The sequence below is a fragment of the Podarcis bocagei genome (genome assembly GCF_964188305.1).
Source record: "Podarcis bocagei genome assembly, chromosome: 14".
Classification (NCBI taxonomy): Eukaryota; Metazoa; Chordata; class Lepidosauria; order Squamata; family Lacertidae; genus Podarcis; species Podarcis bocagei.
Window position 1 is genome coordinate 30,109,239 of NC_138139.1, and position 16,371 is coordinate 30,125,609.

The 16,371-nt window shown below is 53.9% G+C and overlaps 1 protein-coding gene across 8 annotated transcripts in view; it reads left to right on the forward strand.

Moving 5' to 3' along the window:
• The first annotated feature begins 1,254 nt into the window (after positions 1-1,254).
• Positions 1,255-16,371, forward strand: part of PPIP5K1 (diphosphoinositol pentakisphosphate kinase 1) — a 28,598-nt gene continuing 13,481 nt past the window's right edge. For 4 of the 8 annotated variants that reach the window (XM_081170831.1, XM_081170835.1, XM_081170837.1 and 1 more), the window contains exons 1-20: positions 1,629-2,874; positions 2,998-3,175; positions 3,834-4,029; positions 4,127-4,217; positions 4,614-4,699; positions 5,651-5,805; positions 6,174-6,275; positions 6,371-6,532; positions 6,908-7,029; positions 7,194-7,295; positions 7,784-7,870; positions 8,364-8,439; positions 8,690-8,799; positions 9,151-9,236; positions 10,484-10,612; positions 10,731-10,852; positions 11,110-11,292; positions 13,378-13,519; positions 14,430-14,653; positions 14,740-14,867. In XM_081170831.1, the coding sequence (XP_081026957.1) occupies positions 3,026-3,175; positions 3,834-4,029; positions 4,127-4,217; positions 4,614-4,699; positions 5,651-5,805; positions 6,174-6,275; positions 6,371-6,532; positions 6,908-7,029; positions 7,194-7,295; positions 7,784-7,870; positions 8,364-8,439; positions 8,690-8,799; positions 9,151-9,236; positions 10,484-10,612; positions 10,731-10,852; positions 11,110-11,292; positions 13,378-13,519; positions 14,430-14,653; positions 14,740-14,867 (2,453 nt within the window). In that variant the 5' untranslated portion in view covers positions 1,629-2,874; positions 2,998-3,025. The other 4 variants (XM_081170832.1, XM_081170833.1, XM_081170834.1 and 1 more) reach the window with 4 other exon arrangements.

The following is a 16,371-nucleotide window of genomic DNA, read 5'->3' on the forward strand; positions in this document are numbered from 1 at the left end:
GCAAAGTTCTTAACCTGAAGCACTATTTCTGGGTTAGCGGAGTCTGTAACCTGAAGCGTATGTAACCCAAGGTACCACTGTATTCTCTGGGTTTGAGTGTTCCCATTTCAAGGAACAGAATGGAGAACACTTTATAAACAAATGGCACCTAAAAGTTGCACCCAGAGAATTTAAAGCTGGCATTTTGCAAAGTGGAGGATGGTTGTGCACTGATGCAGCATTTGCAGACACAGAAACTCACAGTGTGTGTGTGTGTGTGTGTGTGTGTGTGTGTGTGTGTCATTTTCTTTGCCCTGCTTTTGTGGAACTAATTTGCAACACTTGTCTCATCACAAGCCACACAAGCCCTGGACATAAGGGCACACACGTGTTGGCCCGGGAGGATGGTCTAGAAACTCCCATGACCATAAAACCTTGATTCCCCCCCTCCATTATTTGATTTAACAGCATGAAACGTGGGGGGGGGGATACTTAGAGTGTACTTCACGTTTCAGATAGAGAAACACCCTCACACTGTATATAGGTCTCATGATTCACACTGTCACTAAAGATAAAAAACCCTGTCTCATCTGGCCTGTTTTACATATAATCGAGTGCAAGAAGTATCAGTCACAGTAACAAATGTACAGTACTGTGAGAACATTAATGGAAAATGGTGTGTGGCCGTCCAAGCTGTGTCCCAATAATAATGATAATAAAACTTTTATTATTTATACCCTGCCCATCTAACAGGGTTGCCTCAGTCACTCTGGGTGGCTTCCAACACGAACAGTATAAAATAATAAGACGTCAAACATCAAAAGTTCCCCGATACTGGGCTGCCTGCTGGTGTGGGGCTGGATGGCATAAGACAGCAAGAGCAAGAAGATGGGGATGGGCGGCCACTGGCCTCGGGTGCTGAAGGCCAGGAGCCCAGTGGGTCCTCCGCCTTCTTCCCTGCACTTGGATGTCCCCTTTGGGGAAAAGAGCACTCAACGGCGACTCCTCATCCTCGCGTGTCCCGAGGCTGCAGGCTTGCAACGGAGAACACACCCCGTGGCTGGGATGAATGAGCCTCGGGCGGGGCACGCTCCTGAGCCGCCTCCCCTTCGGCCTGCAGGGGGCGCCGCTCGCCCTCTTGCTCCACCGGAGCCACTTCTCCTTTCGTCCACCAGGGGCCGTCCTGGCGCAGCGGAGAAGCCCAGGGGACAGGAGAGCCTGACCTTGCCGCGTCCCGCCCCTGCCGCGCGCCAATTGGCTGCCTGTCGGCAGTAAACACGCGCCGATTGGCTGGGCGCGGTTCGGCGGAGCTGCCGGGTTAGGCTGTCCCGAAGGCAGGCAGGCAGGCAGGTAGGCGGGTGAGCGAGCGAGCGCGGGGCCGAGGCGCCGGCAGGGAAATAACGGGCGCGCGCCACTGGGCGCGCCCCCCACCCCCGGAGAGGAAGCGGGACGGGGCGCTCCTACCTAGCACCGCCCCCCTCGGGGCCCCGGCTTCAATGGCTGGGGGGGAGGGGCGGGGAGAATTTCCGCGGGAGCCGCTCCTCCCCCGCTCCGCGCACAGGAACCTCCGTGGGAGTGGGGAGCTCTCTGCGTACGAGGGGAGGAGGGGGCGCTGGCGCGGGTGGGGTGTGGGGGCCCATTTCTCCCCGCTCCTGAGGAGCTTACTCTCTGCTTGCAGGGATCGGGCTGGGGGCCCCCAGTTGTGAACTCTTTCCCCGTGTGGCGACGACGGGCATGGAAAAGTTTCCCTCCCCCTCTCTATCCCACAGTGAGTTCCAAACGAGAGCTGGAAGATCCCGGCTAGGGAAAAGGCAGGACTATGGAACTGCCTGCCACTAGATGTAGCCATGGTCACCTACTTGGACGGCTTCAAGAGTGGAGGTTTTAGTCCTCAGAGTTACTAGCCACTATGGCTAGTTTCCGCCTCTGCTGTTGGAGAACCAGTGGGTGTGAGCTTATGAAGAATAGTCACTGGGAGTCACAGGTGGGGAGCATGGTGTGGGGGCTTCTGCTGCACTCCAGACATCCTTTGGGACTGCCCCTTGGATGCGTTTACGGGGCCAGTGTGGGAACCTGGATGCTGGTACTGATGAGCCCCTTTAGCCTGACCCAGCAGCTGAGCTCTTCTTGGAGAATGAGAAGTGCTGGGTCAATGAGTTCTTCATCCTTGCACGCCACAGTTGAGGCTGTGTCAAGACTGACCTTCGGCCTCTCTGGGAGCAGTCATGGCTGGCAGGTGGCATCAGCACCAGTCACTTTCCCGGCAAGTGCCAGTGCAGTCCAAAGTGTGTTTTCTCAGAAGCAAGTTCTAGCCAGCATCTTTTCCTTGGACCTCTGCTTCTCATGCCCAGCACTGACCCACTCTGCTCTCAAGGATCTGTGCCCTTGCAAAGAGGATATTTTAAGTTAAAGGTGGGGATCCTTTAGCTCAAGATGGCCTTTTCCTTATTAAAAATTTTCTGAAGTCTGCAAGAAAAGGGGCGGTCCATTGTTAGGAATTATCAGGGAAGAGCCAGCAAAGCTGTGATGGTCCCGAGACCCATTTTCTTGTTCTGTGGGAGTGGCGAGGGCAGTTCTGCTTTCCACCCTGCTGTGGCTGCCAGCTTTGCAAGTTGGCATGCCCATGCCTCCCTCTCTGGCCCTGGCATCCATCAGCCTCCTTCGCAGGATGGACAGGGCTGGCGTCCTTGTCCAGCCACGTGCCTCTTTTGCGACGCTTTGTGGCTGCCATCCTCAGCACTTCCTTCTTTCCTTAGGCTGCCCAGATTGGCGAAGAGCTGGCGGCGTTTGAGGAAGCTGCCTGTGCCCTGCGAGGCTCCCTGGTGGAAGCAGCTGCCAGGCCAAGCGCCGCCTCTGCCTCCTTGATTTAGCCAGCAGCCTGAAACATGCAGCAGTGTAAGACCACCTTGCTGCTTCCTGTAGCGCTGGAGGGTTGGGTGATTCTCCCTCCCAGCTGGCTTCTGCTGCCACAGGGGAGACTCCTCTCCCTGTCCCCTTTTGATTCTGGCTTGCTTGCAGAGCGGGATGGTTGGCCACCCAGTCTGGAATGTCGTCCTGGACGACCACCGTTGAGGGCGACGGCACGACTCCCAAGTTCTTTGTGGGCTCCCGAGATGACGAGGTGGACCTCCCGGGATCAGACATGAAGATGGATGAGATTGACTTCTTTGAGGATGACGAGGAGGAGGAAGAATCAGTAAGGAGCCTCCTTGTGTGGCTGGCATAGGTGCCAATGGGCTCCCTCAACATATGGCTTATGCCTGGGCCTCTGGGATGTGTGTGTGGTGTACAGATGGGAGCCTGTTGCTGTAATCTGAGAGGGAGGACCTTTTGGCTTCCCCAACTTAGGCCAATTGCCCTCCTGCACCTGGGGAGGCTGCAGCTCTCTTGAACAGATGCTGTTCGTTGCAAACAGGGGCACCTCTCTGCACTTGGGCAGAGGCTGCCCTATTTTGGGGCTTCTGGGGGAAGGAAGAGGTGCTTCTTCCACCTTGGTAGTAATCTGCTCTCTTACCCCCAAAGAATCCCATTTAAGGCAGTGAAACAACTCGGTGCCTATTGTGGAGAAGGCACATAGGGGGCTGCTCATGTGTCCTCTCCACTTAACTGCTTGTGGATGGGATGTCTCCTTTAAGGCAGACTCTCCCTTGGGCTACCAGCTGCCTCTTCCATTGGGCAAAGGGACACCAACCCCCCAGTCTCCCCTTGGAGCGGCTCTTGGACCAGGGTCTGTGCGTTTGTGCGGCCCCTTCTTGGCTCTGTTATCCAGACTTGCTGAAGGCACTCCTTGATGATGCAGCGGGTGGGCAGTTCCCTTTCGTGGCTCTCTGACGATCTCCTGGCATTCCCCTCAGCCTCCGGAGCGGCAGATTGTGGTGGGCATTTGTGCCATGACCAAAAAGTCCAAGTCGAAGCCCATGACACAGATCTTGGAGCGGCTGTGCAAGTTTGAATACATCACGGTGGTGATCATGGGGGAGGACGTCATTCTGAATGAGCCTGTAGAGAACTGGCCGCCCTGCGACTGCCTCATCTCCTTCCACTCTAAAGGTAGGATGCCTCCCAGGCTGCCACCCCAGCTCCTTCTCTGCCTGGTTCGTGTGCCCCCGACTGGCCAGCCTCCTCTGCTCCTTTTTATCTCTTGCAGGCTTCCCGCTGGACAAGGCTGTTGCTTACGCCAAGCTCCGCAGCCCTTTTTTGATCAACGACCTCAATATGCAGTATTACATCCAGGACAGGTAGGAATGCGGAGATGCTATGGAGGGGATATTGGTGGCTTAGGATAGACTGCCTCCTAAGGCAAACTGTTGGATTTAGATGAGTAGGAGAGGTTATTTATATTTTATCTCACTTGCGTGAGAATGCAGATATCTATTACAGCTTCAAAGGTCCAGGGTCCAGCATGTGTGCAGCCTAAGATAGCCTAGCCTGAGGTCTGGGTAGTGTCTTTCCTGGGCTTCCCTTGCTGCTCCACAGCAGCAGAGAGGGAGGCCTGTCGGGTCATGTCACAGGGGAGAAAGGCTGGCTGGCTGGCTAAGCAGGATGATCTGTGAGATGATCTGCTAAGAAGCAGGGTCTGGCCCTGTAGCATCCTTCAGGTGGTATCCTTGCTCTCTGGTCCGCTTCCTCTGCAGGCGGGAAGTGTACCGGATCTTGCAGCAGGAGGGAATTGACCTGCCTCGCTACGCAGTGCTCAACCGGGACCCTGATAAGCCGGATGGTGAGTGGCCTGTGAGCGAAGGGTGAAGGTGAGGATGACGACTGCAGAGTCTGAGACATGCAGATGGCAAAGGCTCCCTTCTCTGGTCTGAGCTTGCGATCTCTGTCAGTGGAGCTGCTTCTGGAGCAGACAGGTGTGGTCTTGAATGCCTTCATGGTCCAAGCACCAGGGGGCTGTTCTGAGCATCCTTCTCTGGCTAGATGCTGCAATAGAGGTTTGATGGATTGCTGCATCCTCCTGCTGTTGGGGTTGTCCTGAGCTGCCACCCTCCTTGCTCAGGCTCTTCTGGAGATGGTTTGGCGTGTGTCCTGGACGCAAGAGGGGGAGCAGATGCCAAACAGCAGAGTCCTCTTAAGAAGGGCTGGGGAGCTTGCTGTGGCCCTCCGGACTTTGTTGTTGGCTGAGGTGTGTGATGGGAATTGCGGTCCAAAGAGACACCTGGAGGTCTGCTCCCCATCCTTGCCCTTAAGGATGAGTGATCCTGAGGCAGGCCTTGTCTCCTCCTTGCAGCCAGCCACCCACCCTCCCTGTAGGGATTTCATATTTTTGTTTCATTTCCCTTTTCCCTATGAGGACCCCAAAGGGATGTCCATGCCCCCCCTGCCCCATTCAGGCCGAGTTGAGGTCAGTCCAGGCCTTGTCCCACAGCCTAGGTGCTGCACCACCATATATAAAAGCCCGATGATTTTATAATTTTGTGGTGCCTACATGATTTTATTGCTGTGGTTTTTTTAAAATGAGCCGGTGATTTACGAATACTCCTATAAATAAAGCCTCAACTCCACCTACTTGCCTCCTTTGCAGGGCAGAGGCTGGCTTCACCATCTGTATCTCTGTAAAGGGGAAGCAGTGGGGCTGCCTGGCTGTGGGGAGGGGCAGGGGCTGGAGGGCTTGGGTAGCCTCTCCCACCCCCCACCCCCACAAAAAAACATGGTTGTGCTTTTGCTGCAGAGTGCAACCTCGTGGAGGGGGAGGACCACGTGGAGGTCAATGGGGCCATTTTCCCCAAGCCCTTTGTGGAGAAGCCGGTCAGTGCTGAGGACCACAATGTCTACATCTACTATCCCACCTCAGCTGGTGGGGGCAGCCAGCGCCTTTTCCGCAAGGTGAGCAGGGTGGGAGGGTAAAGCTGGGAGCCCAGCCAGATTTGGCCTCTTGGTGCTGCAAGAGAGGAAGAGAGAGAATTTGTCGGATTAGCTGGTGGGATTCCTGGATGCTCACTGTGGTTCTAGGGTGATAGAGGCCCCAGTGGGACTCTGTCCAGAGGTGAAAGGCCACAAGGCCTGCCCCCCACTCTGTTTTCTGGTGCTGCTTGGCCAGAATGGGGTTGGAACAGGGCAGGGCACTTGTTCTGAAGGGCTGACAATTGCCCCCTTGACTGGGGAAGGAGAGTTCTGCAGCCGTGCCCCCCGCCAGCACCTCCACCCCAGACATGCACCCCACTCCTACTGTTTGAATTCCCTGCTTCTTTCAGATTGGGAGCCGCAGCAGCGTCTACTCCCCTGAGAGCAACGTGCGGAAAACTGGCTCGTACATTTACGAGGAGTTCATGCCCACAGATGGCACAGATGTCAAGGTATGGCCTTGAGGGGGGAGGGGCAGAGTCGCCACCTGATCTCGGAGGCTGCGGGGGAGGGACGAGGGTGTAACTTCTCGACTTTGGTGGCTCAGGTGTACACGGTCGGCCCAGATTACGCCCACGCAGAGGCCCGAAAGTCCCCGGCTCTCGATGGGAAGGTGGAACGGGATAGTGAAGGGAAAGAAATCCGTTACCCTGTGATGCTGACAGCTATAGAGAAGCTGGTGGCCCGGAAAGTCTGTGTGGCTTTCAAGGTTGGTGTTGCTCCTCCTGCTGAGGAGTCCCCTGTGCTCCTCTGTCTCCGAGGCCTGGGCGTCCTGGGGTGGAGCTTTGGAGGAAGGCCCAGCTGAGTAGTAGGGGCCCTGTTCTCCCTCCTCCTTGGCTCCAGCACCTTCTGGTTGAGGTTCCTCAGAGCCACCACCGAGGGGTCCTTAAGCGCTCTTGGGAGGCCTGCCAAAGGGTCATGGTGCTGCTCCTGACCTCAGTGGCTGCAAGCAGGGGGAGGGGGCTGCTCCTTGCACCACTGCCTCCTCCTCATCCTGCTGCTTGGCTTGGTTCTGCCTGTGGCACCTGCTGAGCACTTTGGCTGCTTTAACTCTTCCCATGCCCCCCCATTTCTCCCCCTGCAGCAGACAGTGTGCGGCTTCGACCTCCTGCGGGCCAACGGCCACTCCTTTGTCTGCGATGTCAACGGCTTCAGTTTTGTGAAGAATTCCATGAAATATTACGACGACTGCGCCAAGATCCTGGGGTGGGTTGCACTTTGTCGTTCCTGGTTTTCCTTGGGTGGTGTGTTCCTCCCACGTGGGAAGATGGTATGCCCAGGGTGGGGGACCTGCCTGAAGCAGCTACCAGGATGGGAAGATCCGAAGTGGATCTCTGACCAGGTCTGGCTCCTCCCTCTCTCCCTGACAGGAACATTATCATGCGTGAACTGGCTCCCCAGTTCCAGATCCCCTGGTCCATCCCCACGGAGGCAGAGGACATCCCCATCGTGCCCACCACCTCGGGGACAATGTGAGTGTCATTGGGCTGGGCATTTCTGATGTGGCTTCTGGGGCATTTTTAGATTTTACTCTTGGCAAGCGTTCTTACTTGCCACTCCTTGGACTACAACTCCCAAAATCCCTGAGCTCTGGCCTTGCTAGCTAGGGGTGATGGGAGTTGTAGTTCAACAACATCTGGGGACCCACAAGTTGAGAAAGACTGCCTTAGAGGATGGTGGACTGGTTCTCAGAGCTCTGGCCTTGACTGGAGAGGAGGGAGAAGAGGATGGAGGCCATCCTTGGGTGGGAATACGTGGAGTGGGGTTGTCCACTGCCCTTCTGTCGCCTCTGGTGGGCAACTGCAGAGCAGGGCTTTTCAAAGCTCGCCATCTTCTTGCACAGCCTTCAACATATTCTCCACCTTTGCAAAGCTTTCCTTGCTTGGGGAAGGAGTTTGCCTCTGCTAAGTGTGGCTATTTTGAGAGCGGGGCAGCCTGAGATTGGTATCTTTTGCCACAGGATGGAGCTGCGCTGTGTGATTGCGGTTATACGGCATGGTGACCGGACTCCCAAGCAGAAGATGAAGATGGAAGTGAAGCACCCCCGGTAAGAAGAGCCCCCCCTGGGGCTACACTCTGGGTGGGTGTCTGTTTGTGCAGCCTCTTCTCTGAGAGAGTCTTTAGTAGGGCTGGGCGATATCTGGTTTACAACATCTATGATATATCACCAGCTAAACACTGCGATATACTGATATATCACAGTGTCTGAACTAAGGATGGAGCTACATAGAGAAATTGGTTGGCTTCACGGTTTCCCCCACATTTTGATTTTTGCATAGCATGCAAACACACACATCATCATTTGTAATATATTTCTAGGTCAAAAACTATGAAACCAATATCACGATATGGGCTTCAGACTGGTTCTGGATGATACATTGATATACTGCCCAACTCTAGTCTTTAGCTGATTTCCCTTAAACGCTTCATCACCCCTGAGCAGCAACATAAGTGGCCACCTCATTCTGGACCTTGTCCAGCTCTGCATTTCCCAGCCCTTTCCTTCTCAGACCCTGGACCCCCTCTAACTTTGCTGCCAGGTTCTTTGCGTTGTTTGAGAAGTACGAGGGCTACAAGGCTGGGAAGCTGAAGCTGAAGAAGCCAGAGCAGCTTCAGGTGAGGAGGACTGGCGGCTGGTGGGGCCAGGGGCCCTGGGGCACCTCTGCCTTTGCCTTCCTGGCTTGGGCTTTGCTGTGCAGGGGGGACCTCAACACACGGGCCTGGCTGTTGGGGGCTGGCATGTGGGTCTGTGGGGGGTAGGGAGGTGGTGAGGCCGAGGGCCAGGTGTGGGGAGCTCATGGCCCTCTGGGCCCAGAGGATGTGCTCGGCTGCCCTGCCAACCCAGCCAACCCTTTGCCCTCGGCAGGAAGTGCTGGACATCGCCCGCCTGCTGGTGCTGGAGGAGGGAGCTCATGAGGACTCTGAGGCCGAGGAGCAGAAATCCAAGCTGGAGCAGCTCAAAACTGTGCTGGAGATGTGAGAAGAGGGGTGGGTGTGGGTGGGGGCAGGTGGCTTGATGGGCCCCCAGTTCCTGGTTTTGAACAAGAGCTCCGGGAGGGTAAGGTCCAGCGGCATCCCCTGCCCTCCCCACTCTCTACTGGGGTGGTTTCCTCTACTTGGCACCCAGCAGTTCATGCCACCTGGTGGCTGTGCCCTTAGAAGGCCCAGCCCCTTGTGAACCTGTCTGGCACCTTCTCCCAGGCTCTCCCTCTTGGCATGCAGCGGTGGGTGGCCTGAGTGGCGAAGGAGGGAGGAAGAGGCCTGGCTTAGCTGGAGTTATCAAGGAAGCCCTTCCAAGCCCCTGCTTCTTCTCTCTCCTCCCGGCAGGTACGGGCACTTCTCTGGCATCAACCGCAAAGTGCAGCTGACCTACCTGCCTCACGGGCGCTCCAAAGCATCCAGCGAAGAGGAAGGCAGGTATCTGGCTCCTGCGGGGGCTGTGGGTGCCTCAGGCCTGGTGCTGGCAGGAGTGGGGGGCAGGTGGGAGTTTGCCCCCTACCTATGGCTGCCCCTGATGCCACCTTGGTTGAGCTGGGCCTTCCATCTCCTGGCCCCATCCCGCTTCTCTGTGGCAGCGTAGCTGAGCAGGAGGGGCTTTCGTTTCCTTGACTTGCTGGAGTGTTGTGGCAGTTAAGAGCATAAGCTGCACAGGACGTACGTATTTGCACATGTTAATTTTATTTAGAGGAATTCTTCCTTGCCTTTTGCTGCACTGTCCCATTGTTGGGTTCGAACAATGTAGTATAAAAATGGATGAAAGCAGATATAATTATAGGGAGAGTCCCAACAAGTCCAAGCGTTCCAAATGGAACAGAACTGATTCCGCAAGACCTTCATTGTCAGAAGCAAAGAGGTGTAGATGGCAAAAGCTGTGTACGAAGGCACCAGGTGCTCCTTCTTCTCCAAAACTTGGAGGAGGTAGAACTGCCAATCTTAGCACCTGAGAGGACCTGTAGGCATGGAGGCTGTCTTTCAGACATTTTGGACTTACAGAAGCCTCTTGAATAGAAATGAACTAACAGCCAACGCAGCTGTTTTAACGTAGGAATTAGATGAGGTCTGAACAAACCCCAGCCAGTACTTCGGCTGCTGCATTTTGGACCAGTTTAATCGTCTTCAGGTGCAACCCCACATAGAGTGTATTGCAGTAGTCCAGTCAGGAGGTTACCAGAGCATGGATAATCATGGCCAAGTCACCTGTCCGAGAGGGGCTGTAGCTGGCAAGCCAACCAGAGGCGGAAATAAGCATTCCTGGCCACCAAGGTCACCTGAGCCTCCAGTAACCATGATCTGGGAGCACCCCCAAGCAATGACCCTGTTCCTCCCAGGGGACTTCAGCCCCCTTCAGTGGAAGTCATTGCCCCACCTTCCAGACTTGGGAGCTCTGAACGCAGAACTCCTCCAACACCTCTTTAGGATTTTGAGTGCTCTGTCAACACAGAATCCTTGGCCAGAAGCCATGGGTGGGGCTTTGGGCATGGCTCCTGTGGCCTTCCCCAGCCCATTTCCCAGCAAGCAAGACTGACACCCACTTTGGTCCCTTGTCCCTCCTTCCTGACTGGTCCCTCCTTCCTGACTGTGGTGGTGGGGAGGCCATAGCGGCTGCTGACCTCCCTCCTGGGGATACGGGGTCTGACTCTTGACTCTCTGCTGTCTCCAGAGGCCCGCAAGGAAGCCTCCCCGTCTTTGCTGCTGGTGCTGAAGTGGGGAGGCGAGCTGACTCCCGCCGGAAGAGTGCAAGCTGAGGAGCTGGGGAGAGCCTTCCGCTGCATGTACCCGGGGGGCCAAGGTGAGGCCAGGTGTGGGGAGCACGGTAGTGTGATGGGAGAGGGAGCTGGGTTTGGCCCGGAGGCCTCCATGCCTCAGCCACTATCTTTTGACCTTGAGGCTCTCCTCCCACCTTCCAGGGGACTACGCTGGCTTCCCAGGATGCGGCCTCCTTCGCCTGCACAGCACTTACCGCCACGACCTCAAGATTTACGCCTCTGATGAGGGCAGAGTCCAGATGACTGCAGCTGCCTTTGCAAAGGTCCTTGCAATCTCTGTCTTCCCAGTGACTGGGGGTGGGGGTGAGGGTACATCTTGACCTGGCTGTATCCTCTTGCAGTGCTGCTGTGGGTGCAGTGGCAGCTGAGCCAAGGCCACCTGGGGATGACTGCTGCTCTTGCCTGTGGCCAGGCCAGGATGGCTTTCATTCCAAAGGACCAAGCGATGATCTGTGGCGTTCCCTTACCACCACCACCACCAGGTGCTAATGCCTGTGCCCCATCCCATTTCGCTCTGCAGGGCCTCCTTGCACTGGAGGGGGAGCTGACCCCCATCTTGGTCCAGATGGTGAAGAGTGCCAACATGAACGGCCTGCTGGACAGCGACAGCGACTCGCTCAGCAGCTGCCAGCACCGGGTGAAAGCTCGCCTCAGGGAGATCATGCAGAAGGACGCCAACTTTGGGGAGGAGGACTTTGAGAAGGTGAGGAGGACAGGCAGCTAGGCTGGCTGGCTGGCTGGTTGACTGGCTGGCAGGAGCCACTGGTAAAGGGGAGGGCAGCTCCCTGGGCCAGGCCCGCTCAAGGCTTTGGCCCTTGCATCAAAGAAAGAATGTCAGCTTTCATGGGACCTGGTGCTGGCAGTGAGGCTGGGAGTGAGGAGGTATATCCTATCAGCCGTTCCCTGCTGTTCCAGTTGGAGAGGGGGCCCAGGGGTGGGACTTCTGCATCCGTGATTTGGCCAGTGTCCCTTGGCATGATGGGTAGGCAGGTGAGTAGAAGGGCCTTCCAGCCGGCAAACCTCCTGCTCATTAAAACAAACTTCTGGTCCTGATGATGGAGGGGGAGTCTGTCTTCCCCTCTGGAAAGCTTTGGGAAAATGGGCATCAAGGCTGCAGGATCCGGGAGGAGCAAATGTTGGTCATATGGCACCCGGAGGGAGGACAAAATTTGCCGCCCCTCACAATATTTCATATTCATTATTTTTTGGCACATCTGCTTTTTTAATGGATCTTCTCCGTAGGTATCTGTATAAATACAGATTATGATTCTAATGCACGGGGGGTGGGGGTGAGGGTGGGAAGGGAACCATCTGCACCACCTTAAATCTGGTGCTGATCCAGGGCAGGGTTAGGGGAAAATAACTTTGCATTGTTGGTGGGTTATTTCTAAGGGCGGGGGGGACAGCATGTGGTAAAGCAGGGAATTGCACCTCCACTGATCTTAAAAAACAAACAAACCCTCTCTGAATACAGTGGTGCCTCGCAAGACGAAATTAATTCGTTCCGCAAGTCTCTTCGTCTTGCGAGTTTTTCGTCTTGCGATGCACGGTTTCCCATAGGAATGCATTGAAAATCAATTAATGCGTTCCTAGGGAAACCGCCTTCAGACCAGGCCCGGGGACAGTCTGTCCCCGGACCTCTTCTGAAGGCTGGGGGGGGGGCAAGGGCTTTTCTTCCCACCCCCAGCATTTTAAAAAACCCCGGGACAGCGGAGGACAGCGGAGGACAGCGGAGTGTCCCCGCCCCCCCTCCCCGCTTCGGAACAGCGTTCCGAAGTGGGGCGGCTGGGGCAGGTAACCCGCCCCCCCTCCCCGCTTCGGAACAGCGTTCCGAAGTGGGGCGGCTGGGGCAGGTAACCCGCCCCCCCTCCCCGCTTCGCAACAGCGTTCCGAAGTGGGGCGGCTGGGGCAGGTGTCCCCGCCCCCCCTCCCCGCTTCGGAACAGCGTTCCGAAGTGGGGCGGCTGGGGCAGGTGTCCCCGCCCCCCCTCCCCGCTTCGGAACAGCATTTTAAAATGCTGGGGGTCGGCAGCGAACGCTTCGCTCCCGACCCCCAGCATTTTAAAATCTCCCCGGGACAGGGGGAGATTTTAAAATGCTGGGGGTCGGTAGCGAACGCTCCCGACCCCCAGCATTTTAAAATCTCCCCGGGACAGAGAAGTCTCTGCTGTCCCGGGGAGATTTTAAAATGCTGGGGGTCGGCAGCGAACGCTTCGCTCCCGCCCGCCAGCATTTTAAGATCGCCCGGGGCAGGCGGGGGGAAGGCAGGGGGGGGGAGCAAAGACTTTTGCCCCCCACCGGCCTTCAGAAGAGGTCCTCTTCTGAAGGCCGGCTGTGGGCGAAAGTCTTTGCTCCCGACCGCCAGCATTTCCCTATGGGCTTTCGTCTTGCGATGCAAGCCCATAGGGAAATTCGTCTTGCGAAGCGCCTCCAAAACAGAAAACCCTTTCGTCTTGCGGGTTTTCCGTCTTGCGAGGCATTCGTCTTGCGGGGTACCACTGTATTAGCTTAGCAGTCTTGAAGCAGGTTTCTAAGAAAAAAGGGACAAAATAAAAGATAAAGCATGCAGCTAGTCCTCAAGAGTGTGGCGTTTCTAAAAGCCATAGGTTACCACTAGAAGCCCAAAGGCATCCAGAGAGGGAGCCAGCACCAGTTGGCGCTTGTGGGGTTGGCTGAGCCAGAGTTTGTGGAGGGGAGGGAATGACTTCCAGAGCCCTCCCCACATTGGGAGGGGAACTGCTGGCTGGGCCCATGCTTCAGCTCCCCTTTCGCTCTGATCCTACCTTCAGCTGGCGCCCACGGGCAGCATCTCACTCGTCAAGTCTATGAGCATCATCCAGAACCCTGTGGAGATCTGTGACCGGGTCTTTGCCCTGATTGAGAGCCTCACGTCCCAGATACAAAAGCGCCTGGAGGACCCCAAGTCTGCAGGTAGGGAGTGTGCATTGCGCCGTAATAACATTGTGTCGTTTGAAGCAACTGGAAGCATAATAACTGACTCCTTTTGGAAGAAATCGTTGTCCAGGCCCATAGAAATATCATTCAAACTTTTACTTGCAGAACTTGCTTCATAACAGAATTAAAACATCAAATATACAGTGGTGCCTCGCAAGACGAAATTAATTCGTTCCGCGAGTCTTTTCGTCTTGCGATGTTTTTCGTCTTGCGAAGCACAGTCCGTCGCAACTTCACCTCTTCAAGCGGCTTTAAGAAAAAAGCGAACAAACTCGCAAGACGTTTTCGTCTTGCGAAGCAAGCCCGCAGGGAAATTCGTCTAGCGAAGCAACGCAAAAACCGAAAAACCCTTTCGTCTAGCGAGTTTTTCGTTTTGCGAGGCATTCGTCTTGCGGGGCACCACTGTACATCCGAAACATTCATACATTTTCTAGTGTTGTCCAGCACAGACTCAGCGTCTTAGAAATGCAGTCGTACCTCGGAAGTCGAACGCCTTGCGAGTCAAACGTTTTGGCTCCCAAATGCCACAAAGCCGGAATTGAGTGTTCCAGTTTGCGAATGCTCTTTGGAACCCAAACATCTAACGCAGGTTCCACGGCTTCTGATTGGCTGCAGGAAGCTCCTGCAGCCAATCGGAAGCTGCACCTTGGTTTCTGAACATTTTGGAAGTCGAACGGACTTCCAGAACGGATTCTGTTCGATTTCTGAGGTACGACTGTAAAAGATAACTTCAAAAATCAAAACTATGTGTAGGGCAGGGGGATAGCTTGGCAGTTTGTGTTTGTGTGTGAGCACTTTAGTCCTTTATCGGTCCTTGTGTGAGTGTCCTAACCTTCCCCCCGCTCCGTGGGTGGGATGACTGATGCTGCTGCTGCTGATTCCTCAGACCTGCAGCTGTACCATAGTGAGACACTCGAGCTGATGCTTCAGCGCTGGAGGAAACTGGAGCAGGATTTCCGCCTGAAGAACCGGCGCTATGACATCAGCAAGATCCCCGACATCTATGACTGCGTCAAGTACGATGTGCAGCACAATGCAGCTCTCAAACTGGAGGGCACCTCCGAGCTGTTCCGGCTCTCCAAGTCCCTGGCGGATGTTGTCATCCCCCAGGTGAGGCCTGGCCCTGTGAGGGAGGGTGTGGTGGTGGCATGGGGCTTGTGGGTTGCCCTGGGCTGAGTCCCTTCCTGCTTCCCCAGGAATATGGCATTAAGAAACAAGAGAAGCTGGAGATAGCTGTGGGCTTCTGCCTGCCTCTCATCCGGAAGATCCAGCTGGACCTGCAGAGGACCCACGAGGATGAGTCTGTCAACAAGCTGCACCCCTTGTAAGGATCACCTCTTGTATTTTTATACAACTTAAATCTCCTTACTAGTTATAAATAGAAGAGCCACTGAAAATTGTGACCTTCCGTTATCAATTGTTCCCTTGCTTTAATTTTTTTAAAAATAATTTTTATTGAATTTTCAAATCATAACAACAAATTTTCCACAAATCTTAATTAAACAATTTATATATCCATATTCCCCCCCCCCTCACTCTTTGGCTTGCCCCGTATTTCCGTATTGATTTATTAAACAATTTGTATACCTTGCCGGTTTTACTTCTTATATAGTTGTGATAGTTTAGTCAAAACCTGCCAATGAGTCCAAATCTTTATACTGTCTTTTTATATACAGTGGTGCCTTGCAAGACGAAATTAATCCGTTCCGTGAGTCTCTTCGTCTTGCGGTTTTTTCGTCTTGTGAAGCATGGCTATTAGCGGCTTAGCGGCTATTAGCGGCTTAGCGGCCATTAACGGCTTAGCGGCTTTAAGAAAAAGGAAACAAACTCGCAAGAACTTGCAAGATGTTTCGTCTTGCGAAGCAAGCCCATAGGGAAATTTGTCTTGCGGAACGACTCAAAAAAACGGAAAACTCTTTCGTCTTGCGCGTTTTTCGTCTTGCGAGGCATTCGTCTTGCGAGGTACCACTGTAGTTTATAAATGGTTCCCACTTATTTTAATGGTTCCCTTGTTTTAATTTTTTCATCTCCTTGATGCAATTCTAATAACTCTTAATAGGTTAACCATTTCTCTTTGCCTGCCAACTCTTTTCTGTAGATAGCTTCTTGTGGTGAAATCCATTTGGGGGTGGGTGGGTGTTTGTGCATAACACATTTACTTTAACTGTATCGTACCACAAATGCCCATGCCATCCAAACCTTGTTGCATCCTTCTAATTCCAAAAGTTTCTAAATGTCATCCATTCCTTCATCCATCCTAAGCAACAAGCTACAAAATACAGTTTCAAGTCAGGCAAGCCCTATCCTCTTTTCCCCTTTGCATCTTGCAGAACTTCAGATTTAACTCATGTTTTCCCCTGCCATACAAACGTAAATAAAGATTTTTGCCATTGTTTAAATGGTATATCAGTGGTCAAAATAGATATTGTTTGAAACAAAAAAATCTCATTCTAAGCAAGACATTCATCTTTGTCACAGAAATCCTGCCTAACTTGACAATTTTAGTTTCTCCCATCTTGATATATCTTGTTTAATTTCAGCCCATGTCTTAACATAATTATTTTGAAATGACATACAATTCGCATTTGTCATGGTTATACCCAAATACTTCACTTTTTTATTAATTTGAAACCCCATTTTCTCCATCAAAATCTTTGGGTCTTCAGTTGTCATATTCTTTATTAGCATTTTCATTTTCTGGTGATTAGCCTTAAAGCATGCTAGCGTACCAAACTCATTTAATTTATCCATAAAAGTCTCTGCTCCCTGTAGTGCATTTTCCAAAACTGTCATCAAATCATCGGCAAATGCCTGTAACTTACAAGTTT